Here is a 26,739-nt window from a genome sequence, read left to right on the forward strand (position 1 = left end):
GGGCAGCGCCGGGAGCGGGCCGGGAGCCGAGCCCAGGGAGCCGCCGCCGCCCTCCCCGCCCCCGCGCGGGCACCGCCGCCTGCTCCGGCTCCGCGGGACGGGGCCGCCGCCGCTGAGCGCCGCCCGGCCGCTTCTAGGGCCTGCGCGGAGCCGCCGGGCCATGGCGCGGCCCCGGGGCGGCGGCGGGGCCGGGCAGGGCGACGAGGAGGAGGAGAAGGAGGAGGAGGAAGAGTGGCGGTGCCCGCAGCCGGGCCGCGAGGCCGCTCCGCCCGCCCCGAGTGAGAGGGGGCCTGGGGCGGGGGCTGAGGGGGGACGGTGTGAGGTGGCGTGAGGGGCTGGCGCGGTCTGATTGACTAATTGCTCGACTGATTGACCGATGGATTGATTAATTGACTGATGGGTTGGCTGATTGACTGTTCGATTGATTAGTTGGCTGATCGATTGATTAATTGGTTGACGGACCGCCTGAGGGACTGATTAACCCGGCGGCTTTGGGCTTGCTGCCTGTCAGGTGGAGATTTGCCTCCCTCTTTGCCTTCCCCTGGAAAGGCTTCAACGTCCGAGTCCCCCAGGCTTCTCGGAACAGCTCACTTAGCCTCATCCTTAACCCCAAATTTTGTGGAACTGACAAGGGTTACTCTCCACAAGGGTTTGGAGTCACTGCTACTGTGCTTAGAACTGAGCTAAAGGCAGATGACTTGACAGAAATATACCAAAATAACTTCAATATTCCACTGGGAACAGCTACTGCATCGCTTAAACTATGTACTAATGTAGTCCAGTGAAAAAAGAAATCCAAGTGGCCACCTGAAAACAGGAAGACGCCCAGCAGTAAGCTGAGCTGCTGTGGATGACTTACCCTCCTAACTGACCCCAGAGTTAACACGGTGCTAGAATTAATATAAAGCTCATCGATTTTACATTCTCGTCATATGTTTAGTAGCATAAACTGATCTAAAACCTTTCATCGCGTTGAAGGCGGCTAGTAATATTTAATCTGTTTGTTTACTCTCCTTGCAGCAGGCCACGGCAAGTCGGCATCAGCAAGAAACGCGGCGTGCAGAGTAGTTGTGCACGTGGACTTGGACTGCTTCTATGCCCAAGTAGAGATGGTCCGTAATCCTGAGCTAAGAGACAAGCCTCTAGGTAGGAGTTACTTTGCTGCTGATTAATCTGGGGAATGTCTGCGTTCAGGCAGGAGAAACCGAGGAGGTAGGGCTGCACGGTGACACGCAGGCAGTCACCCGGCAGCTGTAACCACATCCGCAGTGAGCAAGGTGCAGGCTCGGCTCCGTGCAGCCGGGTGACTACGAGATTAATAAATCCTCGGGAGCACAAGCGTGGGCACTCGCCAACACGTCCGAACAGTTCTGGGGATTGAGGCTGGTTCATAACGCATGTGGGCACGGAGAGGGCTGAGCTCCACGGGTGAGCCGTTTGACACAGTCATGCTCAAAGCACGCTTTATTCCATCCAGAAGCTGAGCCTGAATGCAAGGCAGTCAGTAATGGCTACGATCGGTGGAGGATGAACATCTTAAATTAACTCATACATAAAGGTCACTTTCATGGGTAAAATTGCCTGAAAAGGGCCAAGGGTAAGAGGAAAACGTGAGATTTTAAAATGTTCTTACCAGATGCTAATCTAAATCAGCAGATCTGTCCTTGCAGTCTTGTGAAGTAAGACTTTTGGGATTGTTTGCTTATTCTATAATGTCGTGTTCTGATCAAAATCTATGCTTTGTAGTCTTCGCAGTGGCATGAAAGTACTCCGGCCTTCTGTGAAGTACCAAGAAACCGAGACTTTTAAAAACATTTAACCCTTATTTTCAGGTGTGCAGCAGAAATCCCTAGTAGTAACCTCTAACTATGAAGCCAGAAGACTTGGAGTTAAGAAACTGATGTCTGTGAAAGATGCTAAAGAAAAGTGTCCTCAGCTGATACTGGTTAACGGAGAGGATCTAACTCCATACAGGGAAATGTCATACAAGGTTACAGGTACAAAATTAACAATTTTTCGGTACAGGACAAACACATCCAGTTAAATCCTGTGTGCACATGCACATGTATGCAATATTACCGCTATATGCTGCTCTAAAAGTTCTTGAGCCTCCTACTATGGTGATAATTATGGTCATCAATGTCAATATTTCATAAAATAAGATGCTAAACTTGGTTGCAGTCTGGGTCAGGCATTATATCATACTGATGTTTTATGGGATCTGTATGCTGCATTGGGTTTATAGCCGTGTAGTTCTTACGGAACATTTTTTCTTACTTAAATACTGATTTCATTAACATATTTCCGAATGTAAAATGATGGAGAACGGAATCCTGAAACCTTCAAGTTGGTAAACTTCTTCAGAATCTCTTAATTATATGGTATGTCTGCGTTGTCACTTATTACTGCTTTTTATTACTAGCAGCTTTAACAGCTGAAATAGTGATAAATGTGAAAGCCAGTCTGACTGAGAAGCAGATTTTCTTTGAAGAAGGTACTGCAGAGGTTAAGAGCTATCATTTTGTAAAGAAATGAGGAAAGAAATTTGAGGAGAAGAAAAGCAGCTGACGGAGACAATTGTGGGATGGAGAAATATTTTTCTTCTTCACCTGCTCTTCATTTATTCAGTAAATACATAGATAAATAAATGTATATTCAGGGCCGTATCGTCCAGAAGAGAATGGGGTCTCTCTTCTTGCAAGCATTCTGTATGTTAAATTTGGGTATCTCTTCCTCCTAGGATTGTTGGAAGAATTTTGTCCTCTAGTGGAAAGGCTCGGGTTTGACGAAAATTTTGTAGATATCACAGAGATTGTCGAGAAAAGGCTAGGCCAGCTACAACAAAGTGGATGTTCCAGAGTGTGTGTGTCTGGCCACGTGTACAACAACCAAGGTGAGTATAACGTTCTGCATGCTGAAAAATACAACGTTTGTGACATTCGGGAAAAGAATCTTTCTGCCTCTAAGTATTGTCCAAAGCTGAGCAGCTGGAAAATTGTCTTGCTCTGTGCTTTGTATTTGAGAGTTGACATATCACAAGTGTGAATCGGTCTGCCAATTAGACTGTACATAAAATAAATCTCTGCGGCAGAGAAGCACGTACAATCATTATAGAGAACTGATTTTCCTTATATTGTTTTTTTTTCTTGTTCTTGAAGATATTCTTAGCGAAGTCAGGGCAGCCCTCTAAATCAAAGATTCTGAAATCTCTCATTTTATTACATTGATACAAGAATCTGCAACGTTAAATACTTTTGCACCTATTAATATATTGTATTTAATGTCTAAAATGCTCCCTTAACATTCTTTATCCTTGACCGCATGCTCTTGGTTTAGACAGTGGCAGCGTCTTTTACCGGGACTTTGGGGAGGAGTGTGGTTAAACTTGGATGCTGAAATCATAGTGATAGCACTTGTACAGCTGTAACAGAATGTAAAAAATGCCCAAATCTTATTAGAGAACCAACTAAGGGACCGTTTAGACACTGAACGCAGCTTGCTTGCCTTTTGCAGCTATCGATTTACGTGATACAACGCACGTAAGACTGGTTATTGGATCGCAGATCGCAGAAGAGTTCAGGGAAGCCATGCACGCTCGACTCGGCCTCACAGGCTGCGCAGGAGTGGCCTGTAACAAGTTACTGTCTAAGCTGGTGTCTGGGACCTTCAAACCAAACCAGCAAACAGTTCTGCTGCCTGAAAGCTGTCAAGATCTGATGCGCAACCTTGATCACATCCAAAAAGTGCCTGGTAAGTGTGGTGCTATAGGCATAGGTGGCGAGCATATTGACAGCCCTTAAAATAATAAGAAAAAGTACTGCAAAGATGATAAATGGAATAATTTTAAATCTAGTTCCTCTAAGTGGGCAGGGGGATGTAGAGGTGTATGTTTAGGGTGCTTTTTTTTTTTTTTTTTATAAGCTGTTTTGTTTAGCAGAAGGAACAAAACGACTTTGGTCTTCTTCGTTTTTGATTGTGACATGAATGTGTTGCTGTGCTTTACAAGATACCTTCAAAATACTTAAATCCTAGTTTACCGAAGCTTGAACGTTGACTGACGCTAGGTTTTACATGCAAAAGTTTTTTTGGTTGTGTTTTTTTGTTTGTTTGTTTGCCTTTAATTTTCTGTCTGGGAACCTATTGAGAGTTATTTAAACAGTCTCTTGGAGCCTGGTCGAATATTCTGGGGAAGTCCTCTGCCTAATTATTCTACGCTGCCGCTATGTTGTTGGCCAGCAAGCATTGTTGCAGGCTACAGGCACAGCAGCACCTTTGCTTTGTCCCAGTATGGCTTTTCTAATGACAGATCCTAAAACTGGAATGGAAACTCATGGAATCATAGAATGGTTGGGCTTGGAAGGGACCTTAAAGATCCCCCAGTTCCAGCCCCCCGCCATGGGCAGGGGCACCTCCCGCTAGACCAGGTTGCTCCAAGCCCCATCCGGCCTGGCCTTGAACACTTCCAGGGATGGGTGTCCAGAGCTTCTCACCAAAAATGTTGCTGAGAAGCCTTCACTGCATTAGCGAAAGTAACTGTCAGCGCTGATTTCTACGTGGGTGGGCAATATTTTTATTGCGTACATACAAACATTCACAGAAAAGTGAAAGCGTGTGGATACGTGTGTATATTTTTTGATTTTCATTTTTTTCTATGTATTTTTAATACACATTTTACTTAGGCATTGGCTACAAAACCGCCAAGCGTCTCGAAACGCTGGGTGTTAGAAGTGTGTGTGATCTCCAGGCGTTTCCATCTGCTGTGTTAGAGAAGGAACTAGGGGCTTCCGCTGCTCAGCGCATCCAAAAACTCAGCTACGGAGAAGATGACTCCCCTGTGACTCCCTCAGGCCCTCCTCAGGTACAAATATTGTTCTGAGATACTTAGCAGAGAGCAAAAAAAAATTGCTTTGAGTTCTGTAAGGCTTAGCTGGGCTAGCTAACTGAAATTACTCCAATTATTTTGCTAACTTTATATAACAATTCCTGCATTTTCATATGCGTTCCCTAGCATAACTCATAATAAAATATAGTTCTGAAATTCAGTTGAGCTCTGTCACAGTTATCTTGGAGTCAATTCTACAGAACTATGGTGTGGTTTTTTTTTTTTCCTCTTCAGAATTTTGAAATGAATATAAAATTGAAGGGATTATTGTGTTTTTTCAGTCCTTTAGTGATGAAGATTCCTTTAAAAAATGTTCCTCAGAAGTGGAAGTTAAAGAGAAAATTGAAGAACTGCTTCGTAGCCTCTTAGACAGGTGACTGCCCTCCATAGCTCTTTCTGATGACTGAATTTGTGAGCTGAAGGGACTCGGAGCATGTGTTAGGTTTGTCTCATACTCGACATTTCTTCTCCGAGCAAAATGCATTTTTAGGAACAGCACCCGCCTTTCCAATTTCTCTTTCTTCTTTTTTTTTTTTTTTCTTAATCCATGAGTCGTCTTTCTGTATTTTCCTCTCTCCCCCTGGTCTTTTGGCTCACCCCTACCTCCCCCTGAGCTGGCTGCCAGCCCTTCCGTTGCCATCCAGCTTTTTCTGACAAAGGTCTCCGCATCGTTCCGCTTGCTGATTGTTCTCTGTTGCTGTGGTCGGGCACTGCAGTTCTTACTGCGTCGTCACTAATGTCTCTCATTTCCTGTGAAGATCCCTGGTTTTTCTTTCGTTTTCTGTCGGTGAGTGTCTGTCGCTACTTTCAGACCCTTGGTTATCACTATTTATATCTGTCTCCTACTCCACAACTTACTCTTCTGTTGGACTGAAAGAATAGTTTCACTTCTTCCCCTTCCTTTGCCTCAAGAATCCAGGCACTATCCAAACCCAAAATATTTGAAAAGGCAAAACAGCATAGCAGGTGGATTCCACTACTCATTTCTTAACTACTATGACTTTCCTATCCTCCCTTTTTATCCTGTAACTGTTTAAAACCAGTTAATTACAAGGATAAATAGCCTCACAACACTGGATTGTTTCTCTTCTGCTATGCTTCGATTTCTTCTGACTTTTAAAACCCCTTGTGTCCCGCACTTGTTCTTGATATTTTTTCTTGAGAAATAGTTTTCCTATTCTCCGCATGCCTCTCTAAGCCTTAAAATAATCTGTAAGTCATGAAAGCTTTTTTTCCCCCTACATCTATGCAAGTCTCACAACAGACACAGCAAATTTAGTTACATTAGCATTCTGGACAGGGAATCTTTTCTCTGCATCTTAGATGTTTCTCAGAACAGTCTCTGTCTTTAGAGTTTTTAATTACTGTGTCCTATCTTGTTATCTTTTTATTTATTTATTTATTTATTTTGTAGGGAAAATACCTCCATGGCTTTTGGAGGGGGAAAGAGAAATGAGTACATCGTACTTCGTTTCTTCCCTTTCTTCCAAAAGCTAGCTATTTTTTTTTGCCCCTGAATTGGGGAAGTCTTCTTGAAAAGCTAAAAACTAGAAGCTGAGGATTACGTAGTGTGGAACTGCAAAGACTACGCTAAATGTATTTAAATGTATTAACTGCTGAAATGTGGCAGTATTGCAGACTAACCCACTTAATTTTCACATTTTTTTTTTTGAGTCTTTTTTTAAGACTCGCAGAGACAGTACTCACACGGTTTTGGAATTCTAACTTGTGGGTAATTAAGAGAAGCAGGTAGGACCTAAAGTTCCCCACGTAATCAGCAGAGGTAAACAGGGAGTTGGGAGAGCTTATCACTTTGCACACATTCATGTTCCGCAGGGTATCCAAGGATGGAAGACAGCCACACACCGTGCGACTGACTATCCGCCACTTCTCTGCGACCGATAGGTGGTTTAATCGGGAAAGCCGTCAGTGTGCCATTCCACCTCATCTCGTTCAGAAATTCGGAAAAGGTGCGCTTAGAATTTTTGAAAGTGGCAACGCTTAGAATTTTTGAAAATGGTAGCAGCACAAAATTGGTCCTTAACTTCTCTGAGCACTGTATGTTGTCAAAAGATATTAAATGTTAGCTGACCGATGCTACAGTCAGAAGGTGCGTATTAGAACAAACCCAGGAGTTAAAAAATATTTTGAAAAGAGCTAGTCTGGTGCTTTTTGACTGTCAGAGTGGCTTGTGCTAACTGGATTAAGAAGAAAAAACTGAGATACCTGGTCTGTTTTTTCTGCTAAACTCAATTACTTTATTTCATGATGATATTCCCTATATTTAATACTTACAAGCTTTTCCATTACTTGTCGTGGATGTATCGTGGTGAGATATGTTAAAGACGTGTAGAACTCCACTTCAGGGATAATATCTAGGGTACTGCCAAGTTCTAACCCGGCCTGGCTGGATTCGTGGCAGTAAACGTCCTGGGCTGGGGGAGGTCTGCCTCCTGGATTAATAATCTGCTTGATTTATGGATTTGAATTGTGTTCTTAGATGAATGGCTTATTTATTTATTTATTTAATTTTGTAATAAAATGTCTTTTTGCTCTATCTCAGAAAATTAATAACATGCATTTGACGCTTCATTCCGAATTGAGGAAGAGGAAATAAATCTGAATCGCTGCTGCGTTAGCATGCAGAATTGCTATTCCCTGAATTTATTTATAATTTATTTCCCTGAACTTTTTAATTCAGTTCAAGGCATACCTGGCAGGGCAGAACAAACATCTTAATGACTATATTGATGAATAATTTTGGAAGCCTATAGCAGTGTTTAGAGCCTGACACTTCAGGAATTCATCTTTTGAGATGAATAAAGGTTTCCTTAGTGGATTTATGGAGTTATATACTACAAATAGCAGTGTGTATTAAGCTTTTTAGATTGTCATTGATGTCTCTGTTCCTGTACATGCAAAATGGTGAAAGTTCACAATATAAAGTTGGAAGTGCCTCGTACATTGCCTTGTACTTTGCTATTTAAATCAATCTTCAGTCACCTACTTTTGATTATATACATAGCTTTTTTTTTCAATTACTGTTTGTTTGTTTCAGAAAGCAGCAACATTATATCTCCATTGATTGCTATACTAATGAAACTCTTTCGAAAGATGGTAAATGTAGAACTACCATTTCATCTTACCCTTCTGAGCGTTTGCTTCTCTAATCTCAAAGATGTTCCTAGCAGCAAGAAAGGGTCAATAGGTTTTTATCTAAAGCAGATGCCACCAACATCAAGCTCTGGTAAAAGTGTCCAGGTAAGCTGAAAGATGCTGAAAAATTATCTTTGCAGATAAGAAAGTTCTGAGATATTTCAGTCTTTATTGTTATAGATTTAAACTTTAACTGCTTGGAAGTTTTTGGATCATAAATTGTATTCATCAAATAAAAATGAAGATTTATTTGGAATCTTCAGAGCAGGTGCTACTCGTTTGCTTTCTTTCATTAGATAGCACGAAATTTGTTTTAAGCAATCTGTTTTGAGTGGAACAGCCAGGTAGCTTATCAGCCCTCTAGACTTCAAGAGGACAGAATTCGCTAAGGGAGAAATCCAGATGTACATCTTCTGAAAACAATTCCTGATTTTTGCTTTTAGTTTCAGTAAGATGTGCCGTTATTTAGCACTTGTGAAACAATAAGCCACTTAGGTATCGTTACACCGAAGCACGTTTTCATGTTTTACATCTGAAAATTGTAGAGTTCATACTCCTGTACGACAGATTCTGGTGGAAATAATCTCAGTTTCATTTAAGATAAAGCCAGGGATAGAACTTGTAACTTTTATCTTAGATTAAAATCCCCTTGAAGTTGCTTATCATTTACCTTGTTGCTTTTACTAAGATACTTTCACAGTGATTATTTAACTTACTATTCATATTAAATCTCCCTGTTCAGACTAGAAGTTAAACAAAGATGTGGTTCTGTGTTGGCCTCTAGCACCAGCTTCTGCCCTGGTGAGCTTGTAATGCCCACTTGAAATCGAACGCATCTAGCCCCAGTCACACATGCTGGACTGTGCAGACTATGGAAACTCTGCAAAGTAATTCCACAAGATGTTTTCCATACATAATAGAAACAGTGACTTCAAAATGACATTGTGCCCTGAATGTACTGTTTCTGTCCTGACACAGCAATTTTGCATATTGATACTCGTCAGTTTCGTGACTGCTCAGGAATAAAGCAATAAAATACAGCTTCAGGGTTGCTCCTTTAAATTAAGAAAAGGATTCCTACCTGAATCTACCTGTTTAGATCTGTGTTTGAAAATAAGATTAGAAAAAAGCATTACTGATTATTATTATTACTGTCTATTAAGGAATAATTTGAAGGAGTTGCTGTTAGTAACATAGTGCTCAGTGATTAGTAGGCTTGTGGTTTTATGTACGTCTTATGTCACAGGAGATGGAAGATGGCTCACAAGGTGAAGGAAGTGCTTCTTGGAACCAGAACTGGAACAGAACTGGCACTACAAAAACGAAGAGACTTTCAGAGGAAAAGAAAAGCAATACAAAAAAAGCAAGAATTCCTGACTTTCCCTGTCATTTGTCTCCTGGTGGTATTGACCAGGAAGTCTTCAGGGAACTTCCAGAGGATATTAAAAAAGAAATTATGTCTGAAAAAGCAGGAGAAGTGATCTCTGCTGAGAATGTCTTGGGTCAGCCACCAGTACATTTTGCAGAGGAGGTACAGAGCGCTTCCCCGAATTCTAAGGGGCTGAACAGCGATGAGCACTCTGCAGGGTACAGTGCACACCTCTCATCAGCTCGTGAATCAGAATCAGCTTGGACACACAGCTCCAGCACCAGGTGCTCTGTCGAGTATCCTCGAAGCGTGCTCACAGGCAGCAGTATGGAAGAAAACCCTGCTGACTCTCACAGCTTCAGGGACTTGTCAGTTGTCGAAGCTGCTGCCAGCCAAACTGTTCCGCGTGTCCCTGCCTTGGATGAAGATGAGCAGGCCTTTGAAATAACTTCCGAGGGTAAAAACGAGAGCAAGAAAGTAGGAATTGTACTTCCTCCTAGTGTCGATCCAAAGACTTTTTATGAACTGCCTACGGATGTGCAAGAAGAACTACTAGCTGAATGGAAGAGTCGGGAACCTGTGTCCAAATCTTGTATAGAGAAACCTCCAGAAAGGCCTAAAACAAATAGAGGAAGAAAGAATGCGGCGTCGAGTTCCTCACAGTCTAACAGTTTGCTAAGGTATTTTAAGCCACAGTGAAACATTTTTCATAATAGTAACGCTGTAGGATTCAGCACTGGAAGGCACTTTAGTTACTGTAAAGATGTATTAAAAATGTATTTTGACATAAAACCTGCTGCTGACTGCTTTAGTAATTAGTCTTATTTTTCTTCTCTGTTCATTTACATGATGAATCTCAAATTGTCCTAAGATATTACTTTATGCTAACTTATTTTAATATTCACTATCAATACCTTAACACGCTGACCAGAGGGAGAAATTTTGAAGTTACTTTTCAGTGATTTATATTATGCACGCTATTAATTTTTTCTAACAACTCAGGAGGAGACCACGCAGTGAAGATGAAAGCTATGTTCACACTCTTCTTTTAATTTGCACCGCTGCTTCTGTGATGATTTGTAAAAGAAATTGCTCTTGTCCTAGCTGCCACCCTTTCCTGCCATTTAAGCTTATGTAGAAGTACTGGAAAATCTACAGGAGTAACGGGAAATGCTACTTCCACATAAACCAGCTCATTCCTGGACTTCGGGCAGCATACAAAAACTCACGGTGGGTTTTGGAGCTCGGGATTCAGAGGATGACAGACAACTCTGAGTGAGTATAAAGAGCAGCTTTTAATGAGATGCTGTATAATCATATTCATCAGTCTTTCCTTCAAATATTTAATTCCAAAATAGTGATATAGTTGTTAATTTCACTTGCACACTTAATAAACATGTTTAAAGTCTCTAGTACACAAGATCTTCGCTTGTTTCAGTCAGGAGTGCGTAATTGAGGTAAGAATTTATCAAAGTGTTCAAAGCTATAGCAAAATATTTGACATTTGGCATTTTAACATTGCTGTAATTTACATCACCAAGTTCTCATGTGACTGCAAACAGAAGTGCAAAAATATTACAAGACATCGCCTGATAACAGTGAAAGCTACATCGTCTACTTCGATGGCACTTCAGGGTAGATTCTTGCACCATTCCCCAAAAGCAGAGAAAACTAGCGTTCACTATTTTAACAGAGAAGTTGAGCTTTACACGTTTCCACATAAACCATTAAAATAAACTTCACCTTCCATTTTAAATATGAATCGAAGTAAAAAATGCACATGACTTAAGCACATATTATTTTCCACTTCCGTTTAATTACGGTCTTTAAAGCTTTTCAGTCCAGCCCTTGTTTCAGTGATTAAGTTTATGAGAGTCGTAGGTAACGCTGTCTCCACCACAGAGCAAGGAAGCATTCCTCCTAGTTCTGGCTGAATAAATACGACTAGCTTAGAGTGCTCTGGATTCCTGTGATGAAGGGAGCGAAATCCTTCAGTTAACAGTTGTTACTGCTGCTCTGAAACTTACTGAGCTGTGCGAATGTTTACAAGTTACAGGCAGTTTCTGTTGAAATTATTCCTATAAGAAACGGAGGATACACGAATGGTCCTAGAAGATTAAATTCAGCTATCGAGTCTAACGAGGTTCCCTCAGTTGTTTCAGGAGGTAGCGTGAGTCACGAAACTGATTTGCACAAAAATCTAAAAGTTTGCCCAAAATAAAACCGTCTAAATAATAATAATAATAAATAAATAAATAAATAAAGCTGTTTGGGTTCAGTAGATTTAAGCTTTGTATTTAGAGGACAACTGAGTAACTGAAGATGCCACTTAAATACTTACTCAGGCAAGGGAGAACACACGTACCCACAGGGATTGTTACGGCCTCGGACACAAGAGGGAGTTGGAGGGCAGTTGGAATATTCCACACTGATAGCTACAAGTTGCCACACACACAAAAAAAAAAAAAAAAAAGGCAAATTAACCTATTTTTATACGTGTGAATCATAAGACTCAAAAATAACTTCTGGAAACATCAAACAACTCCCACCGCTATGGGATAGCGCAAGATCCCACAATATGCTCACTGATGTGTTTAATCGTTTTATTCTGTAAGCGCGATACCTAAAGGACATCAAATATTTGTGCAAGTAATTCAATATGCATCGAAATCTCCGTGGATGTTTGGGCAAGCGTAACCAGCAGGATTATCCTTGAGACGCGATTATACATACTTAAGTGTTGAATTGTGGTTTAGTTCAGGGCAAAGTAGTCAGTTTGTTAGCAGATGTCTTTAATTAGTTAACGCAGTTGCAAAGAAGACGAGGAAACTGTTGGCTGCGTACATGCACAGTAGTAGTTGGGAGGGGTTGTTTTGTTTAGTTACATAGTAGTAGTTAGGAGGGGTTGTTTTGTTTAACTCTCCATTAGTTTTGCGTAATAAAGTATTGTGACATGGCTTGAAAAATGGTCGTAGGTCAGTAAAGATCCAAGATGAATAAGGGCGTTTTCTGCCATGTTCTAAGAACCCCCACAAAAGGAAAAGCTCAGCACAGAAATAAGTGAGATAATTTCCTTGTTTATCGTGTAATATCAATCGTTTTACATTTTGTATATGTATAGAAAGCTAAATTCAGGATCAACTACAGAACGAATTAGCAAAGTTCAGTCTGAGAATTCCGTATTAGGCAAGTAGTATTTGGTCAGGAAGACCCCCAAGTACAGAAAAGAGTTTATTTAACAAAGACTGAACTTCTATATCGAAATAAATTCTAAATTTCTCGTTACTGCTACTATTTTTTTTTAGGGCAGGAGGGCAACAGAGACAGTGAAAGGCCTAGAGGGCATGTGAGGAGGAGTTGCGAGGAGCAGCTGAGGCCACCAGGTTTGTTCGTCCTGGAGGAGAGGTGACCTCCTCACCAGCCACAGCTTCCTTGTGAGCGGGGAGCAGAGAGGACGGTGCTGAGCTCTCTGGTGACCGCAAGAAAACAGCTTAAAGCTGCATCGGGGAAAGTCCAGGTTGGACTTCCAGATCAGGAAACAGTTCCTCACTGAGAGGGCTGTCAAGTACTCAACGCCTTTAGCTATATAATAAATGGTTTAACTCCTAGCTTGCCCTGGGCAGAGTCAGGAGTTGGACTTGATGATCCTCCTGGGTCTATTCCAGCTCAGGAGATTCTGTGAATAGTTTCAGTATTAAGGAAACACCGTTTTGGAACAAACGAGAGGGAACTGTTACCATCAGTAAGACCATACGCGAGCAGTACGTATACTGTGATTAAACTTAGCAATTCACAGGAGGTTTTCCAAAATGCAGCCAAAATCCGTAAACACGCAGCAGTCCCATGTAACTCACAGTTAGTTGTAAGGATACCGCCAGGGTAGGCTTTGACATGCAGCAGGTCAACAAAATCTCTCGATGAAATCAGGCCCATGCCGTAACTGTGCGTTACGCTGTGGTATATACCCGTGTCCTAAAAGTAAGTACATGTAATTTTTTTTTGTGCATTAATACGTAAAAAGCTAAGCTTTATTCGATTGACAAGCATTACACGAATAATGAGAGGATGGCAAAAATGTATTTCTACTTGTTAGCGTAAGCAGGCAGTTCTAGCTAGTTAACGGTGAACTAACACCACAGCCCCAAAAGGGATCTTCCAGTAAGAAGAGGTGGGGGGATTCGCTACCCGTCCTTGAGGCCTGGATCTGAGCAGGAAAATCACTGCGTGAAAAACTCAAAACATTCACGTTTAGTATCTGTGGAGCTAGCATACCTATTTGCATTAAAATACACGTGCTAGATGGTACAATGCGTTTTAAGGTGTAATTTATTTGGTAAGGTAAGCCAGTAATCGAGTTCCAAAGAAAAAAGCGAAGGAGAACGGATGGCTGTATCGCTGCATCCCAATCCTGATCAGCTCCGGCAGATCCAGGCAGAGGGAAGTGGGGTTAGATAAAAGCTAAAATGTTTTTGTTCAGCTTAGTGAGTACTTTCATGTACTCGAGTCATTCATTCATCGGCCGCGAGACCTCTCTGTGATGCGCAGGGCCATCTCTCTCAAGTTGTTACAGAGGTCCCCTAGTACAGAACTGAGATTTTCCAGAGAAATTTCAAGCTCCTGGTTTCCAGAGTGCTTGGGACAAAGCCCCAGACAACTGGAATTCAGAACACAGAGGAGTTCGCAGCACTAGTACAGCATCATTACGTTCTGCCCTCGACTCGTGTACCCAAATAAGCACAGCACCCAGTCAAATCCAAGAAATGCTTTCTGATAATTTCTGTTACCGCTAGCATAAATTAAGGATTTGATTTGCAGATTCCCTGGTGTGATTTCATTCATACTTCCTACAGCAGCATGTAAGTAACTGTAACCTACCTTTTAAACCCCCCTATTTTACACCCCTTCCCAAATTTCTGTGTGCTACCTGAGAAGCACACTAGCTTGTACAGTGGCCAGAAGAAGTTTTTGAGTTTTAGTTGTTTTTTTGTTGTTTTGTTTCTTTTAAATCTGTGTAAACTATGCTTAGAGAGAAGCGTTCCCTAAATTTTGTTATGATTCTGTCTCACCCTGCTCTTGGTGGAGACTTCTGATGTTTTCCATCCGCTTAATTCTTGGCCTCTTACTTCATAATAAATATTTAAATCTTAAGGGGAGCGATGTACACATCCATTTCACATAAGCAGCAGGTTTAGAAAAAGTTCTGACCAACTCAGAACGGATTTCATATTAAGAGCTTTCTTCATCCCAAAAGAGATCTTTTTAGTCACCACAATTCAGGCAAAAATAGTTAAAATAAAAGCTGTGTATTTTAAACAATTGCATTACCTGGTCAACGCTTTCTAACAGACTGTAAGATTTTAATGCTTTGTCCCATTTGTTTCGATATTCAGGAAGATACATAAAAGGAATAATTTTACTAGGGACTTCCTCAATTATCCCTTCTCCACGGTATCTACATTTCGTAAAACAAACAAAAACAAAACAAAAACAGGTTTTTAAATTCACATTTATTAGAAAAATAGGTTACACAATAATAAACGTCTAGAAGGTGGGAACACCAGCCTATAATGAGGGTAAAGACAACAAACGTGACTGCACTTGATGGCTTGATTAAAATGCAAGTAGTAACAAAGATTATTATTATTTGTAGCTGATTTTTGAGACCATCACATTCTTAATATCACACATCTCAGTATCACACATCTCAAATGAATCATTTATTGTCAGCTATTAGATAAGAACATGCTAATTTAAATGTGACTTATCTGTTAATTTATATTTTTCTACATGAATACTTTCAAACCGTTTTGATACTGCAAATCTTCTTACTGCTTATGAACCAGTACACTGGTCTTTCTCCAGCTTTTGTTCCTAGTACTCTGGGAAGTTCAAGGGAAAGTTCGGAGCGGGGAAGAGCGGCCTCTTACAAGGAAATAGGAAACTCCTCTAATGCTGGGAAACGCTCCCTAGCACGGGCAGTTCACACACCTGGTTTCTGGGAAACGGTGAATCACTCTGATAATCACTAACAGACAGCAATCGAGCGCAAAGGTTAAGGATGCTGCACAGAGACAAAGGAGCTCAAAGGATACTGCTGGCAAAGAGTTTAAGAAACGCGGTTATCAGATTTGCGGCCCCTGACAACACACGACTGGAAGCGAGAAAGGGCGAACGGACATTTCAGCACCACTTACTGCCTCGGTGAAGCGAGTGCGCAGCGTGGGTGTGAAGGACTGCTGCGGAAACTTGCCTCTCCGCTAACTACAACAGGTCTGACGGGGATGGAAAACATTTTAATGTCTACTCAAAAACGGGGAACGTAAACCATGGCGGGGCCAGTTGAAATCGTATTTAGTATTTGAATACACCCTTTATTTCCATAGCTGCCAGGAATTGATGTTTACCGGTATCCTAAGCAACTCTCGCCTGCATGCTGTAATATCTTCTCTCCTAAGCTCTGTAGTCGTTAATCAAACAACTACAAAGTTTGATTAGGAGACAAAACATCACGAGAGACCCCATTCACCCTTGCGCAGTTGCCTTAATGCTACCCTGAACTCTGCTGAAAATATTTCACCCATGTGAAAAGCAAGAATCTGCATTTTCGCTACCAGATTCCATGCTGCCTTCTCTTTGCAAGTAAAGCAAACTGTTCCTACTCCTGCCACTTAGAAAAGAAACTGGCATTTGTGATACGCGGTTAATAAATATTGAATGTCAAACTGGAAATGGGAACAGCTCTATTTTTGCTTCTAGAAACAGCTGGTATTCCTTCCTAAAAGGACATGCCAGAGATCAATACAGCTTGTTAACGTGACAAAGATATTTACGAAAATAAACGGAAGAGATCCTGGCTCCCTGCCCGAGTGGCAGAAAGCATACCACGCTGCTTCTCCTGCCTGCCTACGTGTCTGATTGGGACTGCAGGATGCCTTTTTCATCCGAAAGATACAAGTCAGGTGCATCCTTCTGAGTTCCAAGCTACCATATTCTCAGTCCTTCACATCCACCTGCACTGGAATAAGATCTGAAACACAAGAATAATGCCACTTCCAAACTATTCAATTTCTTATTAAGATAATAGTACTCTTAAGATACTCTAATGACATATTACTTTCCATTATAATACTATAATGTAATTCTTTTGTAATACTATTAATACAGCATTGCATTCTCTAGTGAATACCTTCTATGCTTCAGAAGGAGTTAAAAAGCCAAGCACAATCTTTGGATTTAGAATGCCATTAATCAGAAACATCTCATCATACTGAGAACTTACAAATTTGAATAAAAATAATCGGATTCATATTGTCCCTACTGCTTCTTTGTCTAAACTGACATTTAATATAATTTAATACCCATTAGGCATTAAAAAAAAAGCTAAGGACACACCATAAGTGTCCTTTTACTCCCCTTTCGCATGCTTCTCTTCAGTGAGATTTCTTTTCTCCCTGTTTCAATGATCTGTCTCAGCCATCAGTTGAGTGCCACAGCCAGCATAAATGCGAAGGACTGCAGAGCTTGAAGAGGGGTAAGGAAGCAGAAAGGATGAATGTAAAAAAGCACAGTCAACTCCATCAGCATCAGCAAGTTATATGATCAGGTTACTCCACCTCCCCTAATTCCACCCTCTGGGCCAAATCCAGCTCAACAACAGCACTGAAGTCATAGCTCAAAAGAAGGATGGACAGATGCTGCTGCTGCTTCAGAGACTAAAAGACCCTCTTCTTCCCAGTACAGCAAACTCCTTTTCAAGTGCCAGAAAGAAAAAGGCACAGGTAAAGCAGCGTGAGAGCTTTAGTGTGTTTACATGTGTATCGGTGATTTCACGAGTGTGAAGATGAGAAAAGGGAACTCCTGCTGATAGGTATAATGGCATGAACAGGATATTCCACCAGGAACAGCTTCCAACTTCAGGCTAAAAGGTAGTAATAGGTGTCTACTTATCCTATATTAATAACTGCTATAGAATATTTAATTTCCATAGCACATTTAAAATCGTTTGGGAAATGCATCTCTTCTATTCCAGCACTACTGCTGACTCAGGGCACCTATAGTGCAAAATCTCTGCAGTTAACAAGACTAAACACATCCCTGAGGGACAGAACACGATCAGTTTTTCCATTTAGATCTTGGGTGTCACTGTTTAGATCTGGGCGTCACTGTTCGAGACAGATGTTGGCGTTCGTTACAATGACAAACAAAATGCAAATACTTACATATTTCCCGCATACTCTTTTGAAGGCTTTGAAGAAACTGTAACATTTTTCTCAAAATGAGAAAAAGAAAATAAAAAGTTAGTAGACTACCTTCCATCAGTTGCTAGTTTTTTAAAGCAAAACAAAGTTTTAAACACTTTCTGCAACAAAATGTGTTTAATAAGGATAACTTCATAAACAGTATTAACTAGTATTCACTTACCGAAACTTTTATCACCCTCCATCCTGAAGTATCCTGGCTGTACGATAAGATTTTTTCTGAAATTTCATCCGTGATTTTCTTATAGTCCATTTATCTGCAAAAACGTAAAAGCAACTTGTTGGCATGCAATAAAAGCATTCCCTGAAGGGCAGATAAGGGCTCGCTTCTCTATTCTTTCCGAAGGCTTTAATAAACCTTGAGCGTTCCTATCAGATGAACTTTTTGGCCATCGTATTCCAATTCAGAAACGAAGCCAGTCGTTTATTAAAACGACATCATACAACCGTTTCCCAGCCCGGACTCCTGATGACCGGGGCTCGGGGTGGGACTTTCGCATCAATTCCAGCGCCCAGCCCGTACCTCGCTGCCACCAAACCCGTTGTCACCACAGGTCGGGTGTCGCCCTCCTCACGGAGCTCACCACACGGGGATCCGGAGCTGCCAGGACGCCTCGCAGCCCGCTCCGCCTCGCCTCCTTCCCTCGCCTCCGTCCCTCCTCACACCCGTCCCCCCCGGGCTCTCCTCACGCCTCACCTCACCCGCCTCACGGCCGCGCTCGGCCCCGCCCCGGGGCATGCCGGGAGCTGTAGTCCCAGCCCGCCCCGCCCCGCCGCGCCGCCGCCCGCCTCGGACTACAACTCCCATGGGGCCGCGCCTGCCCGCCGCCATTTTGTGCGGGTGCGCTCGGCGCTGAGGGGGCTGCGCGGCCCCGCGGTGTGCGAGGGGCTCGGCTCCGGCCGGCTGGGCTGTTTGTCCCGGGCTTGGCAGGGGCATCGGCGGTATTTTTTGGGGAAGAAGCCCCGGGAGGCGTCCACCGGCCCTGCTGCAGGGCCCCGCTACTCCTTTCCGTGTAAATCTCGGTGATCGGCGTGTGCTTGTGGTGCTCTGCGTAATAAAGTTACTAATTCCTGTGCCTTGTCGCAGCGTCTGTTTCCTTCTAACACGCTAACGTGCTTTTCAAACGGGCTTTTGCTTGCAGGAATGATACTTACAAGGAAGTTTCGGTCTTGGTTGCGGGGTTTGGAACCAGCCTGCACTTCAGTCCATGGTTTGGGGGATTACAAAGTCAGCTTGGATAGCAGTGACTAAATGGTGTAGATTGGGGAAATCTTAAGCACTCCGATGCTCTGTCAGTTCCTGTTGTGGCCTGTAAAATTATATCAGTATATGTATACATCTGGCTGTGTGAAACAATCTATAGGAGCAATACATTTCTACTTCAGTTACATTCAGCTTTTTTTCTTCTTTATACTAGGCTACTTCTATTGTTTTCCATGAGTACCACCGTTGTGCTGGTTCTGAAATAAAAGGTTATGATATTCCTGCATTTCTTTGCTGAAAGTCCGCAACATGAAGCACAGTTCTTGCAAAAGCTGGATGCTGAGGGCCCTTGGGAACTAGCGAGGAGCTGGATTTCCTTGCCATCCTCTTAGCTCTGTGCTCCGCTAAAGCTTCAGTGTACAAGAAGTTTTCCCTATTATCTTTTTTTTTTTTTTTCCCCCCGAGGCTTTATTTTCTGCCTTTTGCTTTTCTAGGCGTGACACATATGTACGACTAACTTACTTGAAAAGCAGGAAGTTGAATAGCTAAATATTATTTTCCTAAAAATTACTGACATTTTACATAACTAAAAAAAGAAAATCTTAGATACATTACGGTTTGAGAACATGTTTCAGTGCAGATGGTCACTTGGGCTTTCTTTTTCCATTTAGACTGATTAAAAAATGAGTGAAGATTCTAATAGAAATCTGGATAAAAACCATGACCAGCTTAATAAAAAACACAGCGTCTCCTCTCCTGATTCAACAGTATCTTTTCTTCTAACAAGCACTGGCAGCAGCAATTCGTGCTCAAACAGTTTGATTCAATACAAGGACAAGCTTTACAGCTCTGCATCTGAGGCTCTAGAAGCTTATATTGAAGATTTTGATCTAAGTCTCACGTCTTCAGAAATAACCACTGGAAAAATCTGCCTGTGCCAAAGTACTCCCAAACAAGCTGAGTTTTCGAAGCATCATGTCAAAGAAAAATACGGTGTGTTTTCTGCAAGTACGTCTTTTAACAAGTCTCGGAGTTTGCTGTTTTGTTTGTTTTTTTTTTCCTCCATTGTCAGTGGTTTTGCAACTCCTTGTCTCATACCAGCTATGTTTTGGTGAAGGAGTATTCCCTGTACAACTGCCTGCAAGTCTTTGTGGTATAATAAATGATGCTTGTTCATGGCTTGTGATATTTGTCGTTCTCTGTGGTGCAAATAATTGAATTCAGAAAATATTCCAAACTGTAAATGTGTAGTATGAAAGGTGGGGTAACTTTTGACTGCTAGTTTTTTTTATCAATATTCTGATTAGAAATGGAACCATTCTTGCAAGAACTAGAATTCAGTACCCTTTGGTTAATAATATATTCAGTTTTAATTTATTAGCTCTTACAAATGTGTCATTCTGGTATGCTTGAAGTTCTGCGATTCATGTAAACTGTCTTTGTTTTTCAGCGCTGGATGACTGTAATGAGCCCATAGGATTAAGTTCTCTTGCTTCACCCTGTAGAAGGGAGACGGAATGTGACCCAGACTTGATTAGTCTTGCGACAGATGATCTCTTAGCGTTTCCAGCAGACGGATCGCTGCCCTGCGTCCCGAGTAGTCCTTTTAAATCAAGACATCAAAATAGTGAGTGGAACAGATGGTCACTTAAAAAACCTGTCTGCCCTTACCACACCGTGTCACTTGGTGCTGAAAGGGGTTTCTGTCTTCAGGAGAACGGCAAGGCTGATGCTAATGAAAATGTACACAAACACTTCAGTAAAAGGAAATACGATGCGTTTACACGTAACAGGTACAACTCTGTCTCCTCTAAAGGAAGTTCCAGAGCCTTATCTGTTGAGAACTCTGCCTCTCTTCCTGCTGAGAACTATCCGAGGTGGCTTACCAGTCAGAAGTCTGACTTAAGCGTATCAGGGATAAGCAGTATTCCCAGTTTTCACTACCCAGTCTGGCTTAAGAGTCATAACCTTTTCTCTGCTGCGACTAAAGAAAGTGATGGACACAATTCTAATATACAAGGCAAAGCTTCCTCTTCACAGGTTTTTGAGATCCTGAAAGAACAATGCTCCGTAGATAAAGACAGTTCTGGTTTTCTTAAAAAAAATGGTTGCCTGGATCTGACAGGTGATAACGAAGTAGCAGAAAGTTGCAAATATGACAGCCCAGATGCACTCTTCCAATCTGGTAACTCCTTTTTAAGGCACACGAAACAGTCATTCGGAGGTAACTATCGTTCACAATTGGTTTTGAATTTTGAGGGTGAGCTAATAAAGACATGTTCATTTTAAAACAAAAGCTCTGGTTATGTTAGTCTGAACTGTACAGCAGATTTATTTACTTCCATCTTTGACAAGTGATTCAAAGCATTTATTAGTAGATGACCAAGCCGAACAGCTTTTATACTGTAAATTCTCATATATTAATGAGTATTTAAGCATTCCTTTTACAGCAAAGAATATTTATTACAGTGGAATATTTGGTCCCTTACTGCAAGATAAAAACAGTAATTCCATAAATATTTGAATAGAATTTTAGCGTGAAATTAAATTATATGTGTATGCTTTTTATTCGTTATGCAAAGCGCAAATATTGATCTCTTCCTTTTTCCAGGAGGTGAGATGGAAAAGCTAAGTTAAAATGTTATTAATGTTGTGAATTCAAAGTCACAAAATGCCAGATAATGCAAATGTCTGCAAACACCTTTCCAATACATATGCATGATGGACTTCGAATACATGCATATATCCTTTTTTTTTCCCACACAGAATTTTTCTACCAATCATGAAAAAGTTGGGCATAAAAATATATGAGAATGTCTCTGTCGTGATTAGTGCTTGTCTCAACTTACTTTAAAATGTGAGTTCTGTATGTGATTGTGTATGTGATATGCACGTATATGTTTGTGTTTCTTCTCCCAGGTGTCTGTAAAAACAGCTGTTAGAAGAACCTGTACAAACAAATAAGAAAAGTAACTTAAGTTTTCGCAGGATTAATAAATAATATTTGTTTGGTGAATTAATTATATTTCTACAGGAATTTTAATTATATTTTCTACAGCATGAAAGCATATAAACATTAAATAATCTTGAATGCAGCATGTGATACTTGTTTTATGTAGGAAGAGAAACACTTGATTACTTTAAACATTCTCCCACCTAGAAACAATTTTTTGGTACTGCTGATGCATATTTTATATTGCCATACCAACATAAGCAAAGGTGTTGTGATGCGGCTACACAATCTGTGAGATTTTTCCAGTGATAATTTATCTATAGTAATTTTGAGTATTACATAAAATTAAAAGTAGTGTGGAAATAATGTGTCCAATCCTCTTCAAGGGCTTTCTGTCCTTGCTTTTTAGAAGACCAACTTGAGCCGCTTACCTGGAAGGCTGACAGAGATCTGGAGAGCTTAAATGAAGGCTCGTCAAATGCTCTGGAAAATGATGGCAGTCCTTCTACAACCGATATACTCGGAGCAGAAAGATCATGGGAAAATGTTCCGGGTGCTTTGTAAGTAAATACAGATTACGAAATACTTTGTTCGGGAAAATGCGTTATGTATTTAATTGCTTTTGTGTATAGTTTATAAATAATGGTAATATGGTATGTGCATAAAGGCTTTATTGTTATATTTCCTTTGTAGTGCTAAATATTTGATATTCTGAGGTCAGGAGATTAGTGCACTTCTTTCCCTTTTGCGCTGTCTTGCAAAGAGTGCTGTCAATATTACTTATTGTTGCCTTTTAAGAATATATTTTATATATCATTGATACACAAAGATATTTACTTTAAGAGAACAATTATTCAGTGGAATTTAAATTGGTAAATTTAACAGTAAATGAAAAATGAAATAATTTTAGCTATATTTAACAGGTGAGCAACAGTCTCAATCTGCAGCATCCCTATTAATAAAAATATTATTAAAATAACTATTTTTCGTCAGGTGTTGAATACTAATGCTGGAATTGCAGATGTAAGAAAAACACCCCCGTATACTATATTATAGCTAAAAATTAGTTGTTTTTTTTTTTAATTTATTATCATTATTATTTAGTTAGTCTCTTTTTGTGGCTACTCAGGATTCGATTAAACTGGCAAAACTGGAAAAAGTAGTAGAGTGGTTCTCTCACGGTCACCACAGCACTGACAGGACTATTCAGTGCCCTTCAGTGTTGCATTTATGCGGTATGTCTGTTTTCATCAAACGGACTGTATAATTCTCTCAGATTATAAACCCGTTGTTATTCTCCATTGCATGTTTCATGTTGGTGCAGCAAATCACCAGCGCCTGCACGCTGGGAGGACAAAAACAATCCTCTACCGTTCCCCAAGGCGGACATCATTCATCAATTCTTGGAAGACTGTTTAGATGACAAAAACAAGGTCAGTAAAATTGAGTGTTTACTGCTTAGAGTGCCCAAAATGTGTAAGGCTGGTACATATTAGAAGGGGAGATACCTATAAATTGGTTTCCTTCTTCCAAAATGTACAAAGTAGAAAGTCAAACTGACGTAATTTAGTCACATTTCGGCATGATGAATTCTTAAAGTTATTAAATCCTATAATCTAACACTTGGTTTTACTTTTACGTTCCATATTTTGTTTAAATAGTAATTTTCCTGCCTCAAGTAAAAGAAGAAAGGGTTTTGTTATTGATTTATTAAATGCTTCCAATTTAAGAACCTTGCTGATGTCGTGCTGGGTATGAGTCAAGTTCAAGGGGTAAATTAATATATTATTATTCATGCTGTTGCACTGGAATTGGGTTTCGGATTGAATTTACTCTCTTTAGATTATTCATTATTTTAATCCCATTCTTACATGTTAATCACCTTCTTGGCAGTCTTAATATTGTTCAGTCTTTCATTTTAATTATATGAACCCTCTCCATTTCTATTATCCTTTACTCAGCTAGGGAGATGAGCCCCGAGCCCGCTGTTCTAGTTCAAAGGCATAACGTTAATTTATGTCGTGGTATGTTTCTTTTACTTTCTGCTCTCTGTCCTTGAATCTTAACTGCTCTGATATTCTGTTTTCCCATCCTGCAGTAAACAAAGCATCATCCTTTAACTTATTCCACAGTGGCACATACTTCTGTTTCCCTATGGGGTTGTTTGACAAAGAACCTAACAATCCGCATGGGTAATTCAAATGATTCTGTCTAATGAATTTGGCTTCATTTCCGGGCACGAGTACTTCTAGATTACCCCCAAAGTTTGTCACCTTGAACTATTTTGCTTGCTTGTTTTGTTTTTTTATTATTGAATGAGCAGATATCACGTAGGTGCTAATTATATGAATAAATCTATGCTTATCATTAATGATGCTTACTTGCTCTGTCAGTTATGTTAAAAGATGTTTTAGCATTGCTGCCGTAGCGTTAAAAGGACTTGACACTGACAGTCATCATATTCTTGGATGATTTTACACAAGCCAGGGCTGAGACCTTTCTGTGTTGCTTCAGGTCTTCCTAACAATGTACGTATTTACAGTGACTTCACTAACTCTACAGTGGCATAAATTAAGATGATCCAGTGTCACATATGTGCAATTTATTAATAGATCTGTAAAGAACAAGCAGAGAGAAACACTCACAAATTTGCCTTTAAGCTGTTTGAGGGAAACTTCAAAACTTTTTTGAATTTTGATGCGTACTGATCAACAAATGTTACTGTTAAGTGTACAATCAACAAATTCTTTGGATTTTGGTTTAGGAAAACATCTTTTCTGGAGATCATAATCACAGACCGCTGGAAGCCTTGAAGCTAATGTTGTTTAAGCTTCAAGCAGCTCAGGGAAGTTTAAACCCGAACGAAACGGCTGGGCAGAAGGAAGAGTTTGCAAAAGTAAGTAGTCAGTTTCCTTGTACTGTCTTGCTGGTATTGATGTGCTGTTTACATTCTTTTATGGCCTAGGTTTCCAGTCAGTTTCAAAAGAACGCTGCCAGCAGATTCCATCCAGGTTGCATCAAGATCCAAACTGCTGTGCCCTAAAGCCCCGTGTTGTTTTTTTTTGCTGTTGCTGCTGCCGTTGTGAATCAGAGTCTCTGCGTCCTGTTCCGCTGGGGCAACCTGTGGCTGATCAGCAGCTCGACTGAGCAAGTTGGCTTCAACGGTGCTGCAGAAAGCTCTGGTTATCCAGGAGATGGCGACATTCCAGAGCATCCTGCCCGAAGGGAGCACATCCCGCTCACCTGCTGCTCCAGCAACAGCTAGAGCAGCCACTTGCTGTGCTCTGGTCACGCTGTCTTCTGGTTATGTCCCAGTTAACATCAGGCTTTCAGTGGAACGGGCCACATTTTAAAAAAAGTCATTCTCAAATGCGTTATCCTCGCCTGCTTTGGCATCAGGGATTCAGTATTCTGTGTCCCTTTCGTTTCAAAATGATTTCACAGATTTATTTCTTTGTAACGTTTTCATAATGCTTCTTATATACAGTGCTTAAAGTTTATGTCCTGTACTCGGTAGTGAATGAATTCTCCGTGCATATGGCTAAGGCAGGCTGAAGGAATGGGCCGGGGGGAGCAACCTTCTGTAACATCATAGCTGCATAGGAAACTTGGATTAAACCCCTCCTGAATTACTCTGTGTTTCTATAAAGTTGTTGGTAATCCTTTCCGATGAAATGCGCTATAAAAATGTTTTGTCACATTCAGGTATGTTCCTCAGTTTACAATTTCTTTTTTTTTTGTTTTAAGCTTTTTGAAAAAGCAGACGCTGAATTAAAACTCTGTGACAGCGAGATAATCCCTCTTACTAATTCTATTCGGAAGTAAGTGACCTGATTTTCTGACTTTTCACTGTTTTCAGGAAGTAGAGAAAAAGAATGATAAATTAGCTGAGAGTTGTTGTGTGATCTGAAAACTGTTAAGAATAAGCAAATTATGAATAATTAACAACAATCTTACGGGGAAGTCGTAAGTAACTAAAGAAATAACTTTGGGAAAAGGCAGAATGGAAAACAGGTTTTGATTATGCAGAGCATTTGTTTCAACAAAAGTCAGTGTTGCAGTGTAGTTTTCTACTGTAATGTGAAATTAAAAGGTTTATGTAAAAATACAGTAACTTTTAGTGCGGGTATGCTCTTTGGTAACATGATGTTAGCGTTTATCACCGTGTTAAATACCTATTCCGTAATAATTTAATAGAAACTGGGTGTGCATGAGTGGCCATATTTGAGAAGATGTGTTTAAAATTTCAGTTCCAAAAAGTATTTCATCTTTTTCTTAAAGAAAATCTTAATATGTTTTATAATTTCTAAAACAGAATGAATGGACAGTTAGACAAGATGATGTGAACTGTTTCTAAACAATTCAAACTGATAAACTGTTAGTAAGCAACCTGTTAGTAAGCAAACTGTTAGTAAAACATAATTTTGTGTTGAATGTAAATACTTATACACTGTTATTAAAGTCTTCATAATTCATAATTTAGGGCTTTACACCATGTGTCACGTCTTAAGAGTCTTCTTGAAGATACCAATATGAAACAAGAGCAAAGTGATGATCGTCAAGAAAATAAAGAAGAAAAAAGCTGATATCTACGAATAGTTTAATACTGTATAATTTAAATAATTTGTCGGCCTGTACGTTGTTCTTTTTTTTTTGAAAGGTGGACCAGTGCCTGTTCTGAAACAATATTTTATTCATTATTTCTGTACATGTTCGTTACTTTCATGAGTTATTTCAAACCTTGAGTTATTAGTGCTTCCAGCAGGATCTAACAACATGCGATAAGACACCACTTTTAAAAGAATACGGAATTAAAACAATGTTAAAATTTCATGGAAGAAGCCCTGCGTGTTTACATTTTTTTAAAAAATAATAAAATAAACAAACTGTTTGTCCAGTTCTGGTTATCATTGTTAC

At 40.4% G+C, this 26,739-nt stretch overlaps 3 protein-coding genes across 12 annotated transcripts; 2 read left to right on the plus strand and 1 right to left on the minus strand.

Moving 5' to 3' along the window:
- Positions 1-27: 27 nt before the first annotated feature.
- LOC310889240 (DNA polymerase iota-like) lies at positions 28-15,409 on the plus strand. 5 transcript variants are annotated; one of them, XR_014576474.1, is made up of 12 exons: positions 28-278; positions 1,021-1,146; positions 1,833-1,997; positions 2,741-2,893; positions 3,514-3,750; positions 4,680-4,858; positions 5,164-5,255; positions 6,719-6,852; positions 7,941-8,143; positions 9,285-10,087; positions 10,410-10,682; positions 15,270-15,409. XR_014576474.1 is itself a non-coding variant. In XM_083816423.1 (11 exons), the coding sequence occupies exons 1-11, from the start codon at positions 161-163 to the stop codon at positions 10,543-10,545; spliced, it is 2,346 nt and encodes a 781-aa protein (XP_083672549.1). In that variant the 5' UTR covers positions 28-160; the 3' UTR covers positions 10,546-10,822. The 5 variants fall into 5 exon arrangements, 3 of the variants coding, with proteins under 3 accessions (XP_083672549.1, XP_083672550.1, XP_083672551.1); XR_014576475.1 differs by lacking the exon at positions 15,270-15,409 and adding an exon at positions 12,713-12,784; XM_083816423.1 differs by lacking the exon at positions 15,270-15,409 and having other exon boundaries at positions 10,410-10,822.
- Positions 10,683-18,407, minus strand: LOC310889245 (stAR-related lipid transfer protein 6-like). 3 transcript variants are annotated; one of them, XM_083816435.1, is made up of 7 exons: positions 18,363-18,407; positions 17,829-17,922; positions 17,627-17,676; positions 14,733-14,859; positions 13,262-13,379; positions 11,749-11,842; positions 10,683-11,374 (listed from the first exon to the last, which is right to left on the minus strand). In XM_083816435.1, exons 2-7 carry the CDS (start codon positions 17,916-17,918, stop codon positions 11,221-11,223), a joined length of 633 nt encoding a protein of 210 aa, XP_083672561.1. In that variant the 5' UTR covers positions 17,919-17,922; positions 18,363-18,407; the 3' UTR covers positions 10,683-11,220. The 3 variants fall into 3 exon arrangements, with proteins under 3 accessions (XP_083672561.1, XP_083672559.1, XP_083672560.1); XM_083816433.1 differs by lacking the exon at positions 18,363-18,407 and adding an exon at positions 18,250-18,322; XM_083816434.1 differs by lacking the exon at positions 18,363-18,407 and adding an exon at positions 18,189-18,322.
- A 66-nt stretch (positions 18,408-18,473) lies between these two features.
- LOC310889241 (lung adenoma susceptibility protein 2-like) lies at positions 18,474-26,655 on the plus strand. 4 transcript variants are annotated; one of them, XM_083816426.1, is made up of 8 exons: positions 18,476-18,678; positions 19,541-19,877; positions 20,320-21,093; positions 22,232-22,382; positions 23,147-23,255; positions 24,587-24,718; positions 25,570-25,643; positions 26,306-26,655. In XM_083816426.1, exons 2-8 carry the CDS (start codon positions 19,553-19,555, stop codon positions 26,406-26,408), a joined length of 1,668 nt encoding a protein of 555 aa, XP_083672552.1. In that variant the 5' UTR covers positions 18,476-18,678; positions 19,541-19,552; the 3' UTR covers positions 26,409-26,655. The 4 variants fall into 4 exon arrangements, with proteins under 4 accessions (XP_083672554.1, XP_083672552.1, XP_083672553.1 ...); XM_083816427.1 differs by having other exon boundaries at positions 19,541-19,862; XM_083816429.1 differs by having other exon boundaries at positions 18,478-18,678; positions 20,320-20,496.
- Positions 26,656-26,739: the final 84 nt, after the last annotated feature.

Source organism: Anser anser, assembly GCF_964211835.1.
Source record: "Anser anser genome assembly, chromosome: Z".
Lineage (NCBI taxonomy): Eukaryota > Metazoa > Chordata > Aves > Anseriformes > Anatidae > Anser > Anser anser.

What these genes read in the sequence shown, in the direction of transcription:
- LOC310889241 (XM_083816426.1), top strand. Translation starts at nt 19,553, where the DNA reads ATGAGTGAAGATTCTAATAGAAATCTGGATAAAAACCATGACCAGCTT. An exon ending in GAAAATGTTCCGGGTGCTTT is followed by an intron (nt 22,383 to 23,146) that starts GTAAGTAAATAC and finishes ATGTTGGTGCAG; the next exon opens with CAAATCACCAGCGCCTGCAC. An exon ending in AGAAGGAAGAGTTTGCAAAA is followed by an intron (nt 24,719 to 25,569) that starts GTAAGTAGTCAG and finishes TTTTGTTTTAAG; the next exon opens with CTTTTTGAAAAAGCAGACGC.
- LOC310889240 (XM_083816423.1), top strand. Translation starts at nt 161, where the DNA reads ATGGCGCGGCCCCGGGGCGGCGGCGGGGCCGGGCAGGGCGACGAGGAG. An exon ending in TCACATCCAAAAAGTGCCTG is followed by an intron (nt 3,751 to 4,679) that starts GTAAGTGTGGTG and finishes CATTTTACTTAG; the next exon opens with GCATTGGCTACAAAACCGCC. An exon ending in CTTCGTAGCCTCTTAGACAG is followed by an intron (nt 5,256 to 6,718) that starts GTGACTGCCCTC and finishes CATGTTCCGCAG; the next exon opens with GGTATCCAAGGATGGAAGAC.
- LOC310889245 (XM_083816435.1), bottom strand. Translation starts at nt 17,918, where the DNA reads ATGGACTATAAGAAAATCACGGATGAAATTTCAGAAAAAATCTTATCG. An exon ending in GGAGGGTGATAAAAGTTTCG is followed by an intron (nt 17,677 to 17,828) that starts GTAAGTGAATAC and finishes TCTCATTTTGAG; the next exon opens with AAAAATGTTACAGTTTCTTC. An exon ending in CGGTATCCTTACAACTAACT is followed by an intron (nt 11,843 to 13,261) that starts GTGAGTTACATG and finishes GGCAACTTGTAG; the next exon opens with CTATCAGTGTGGAATATTCC.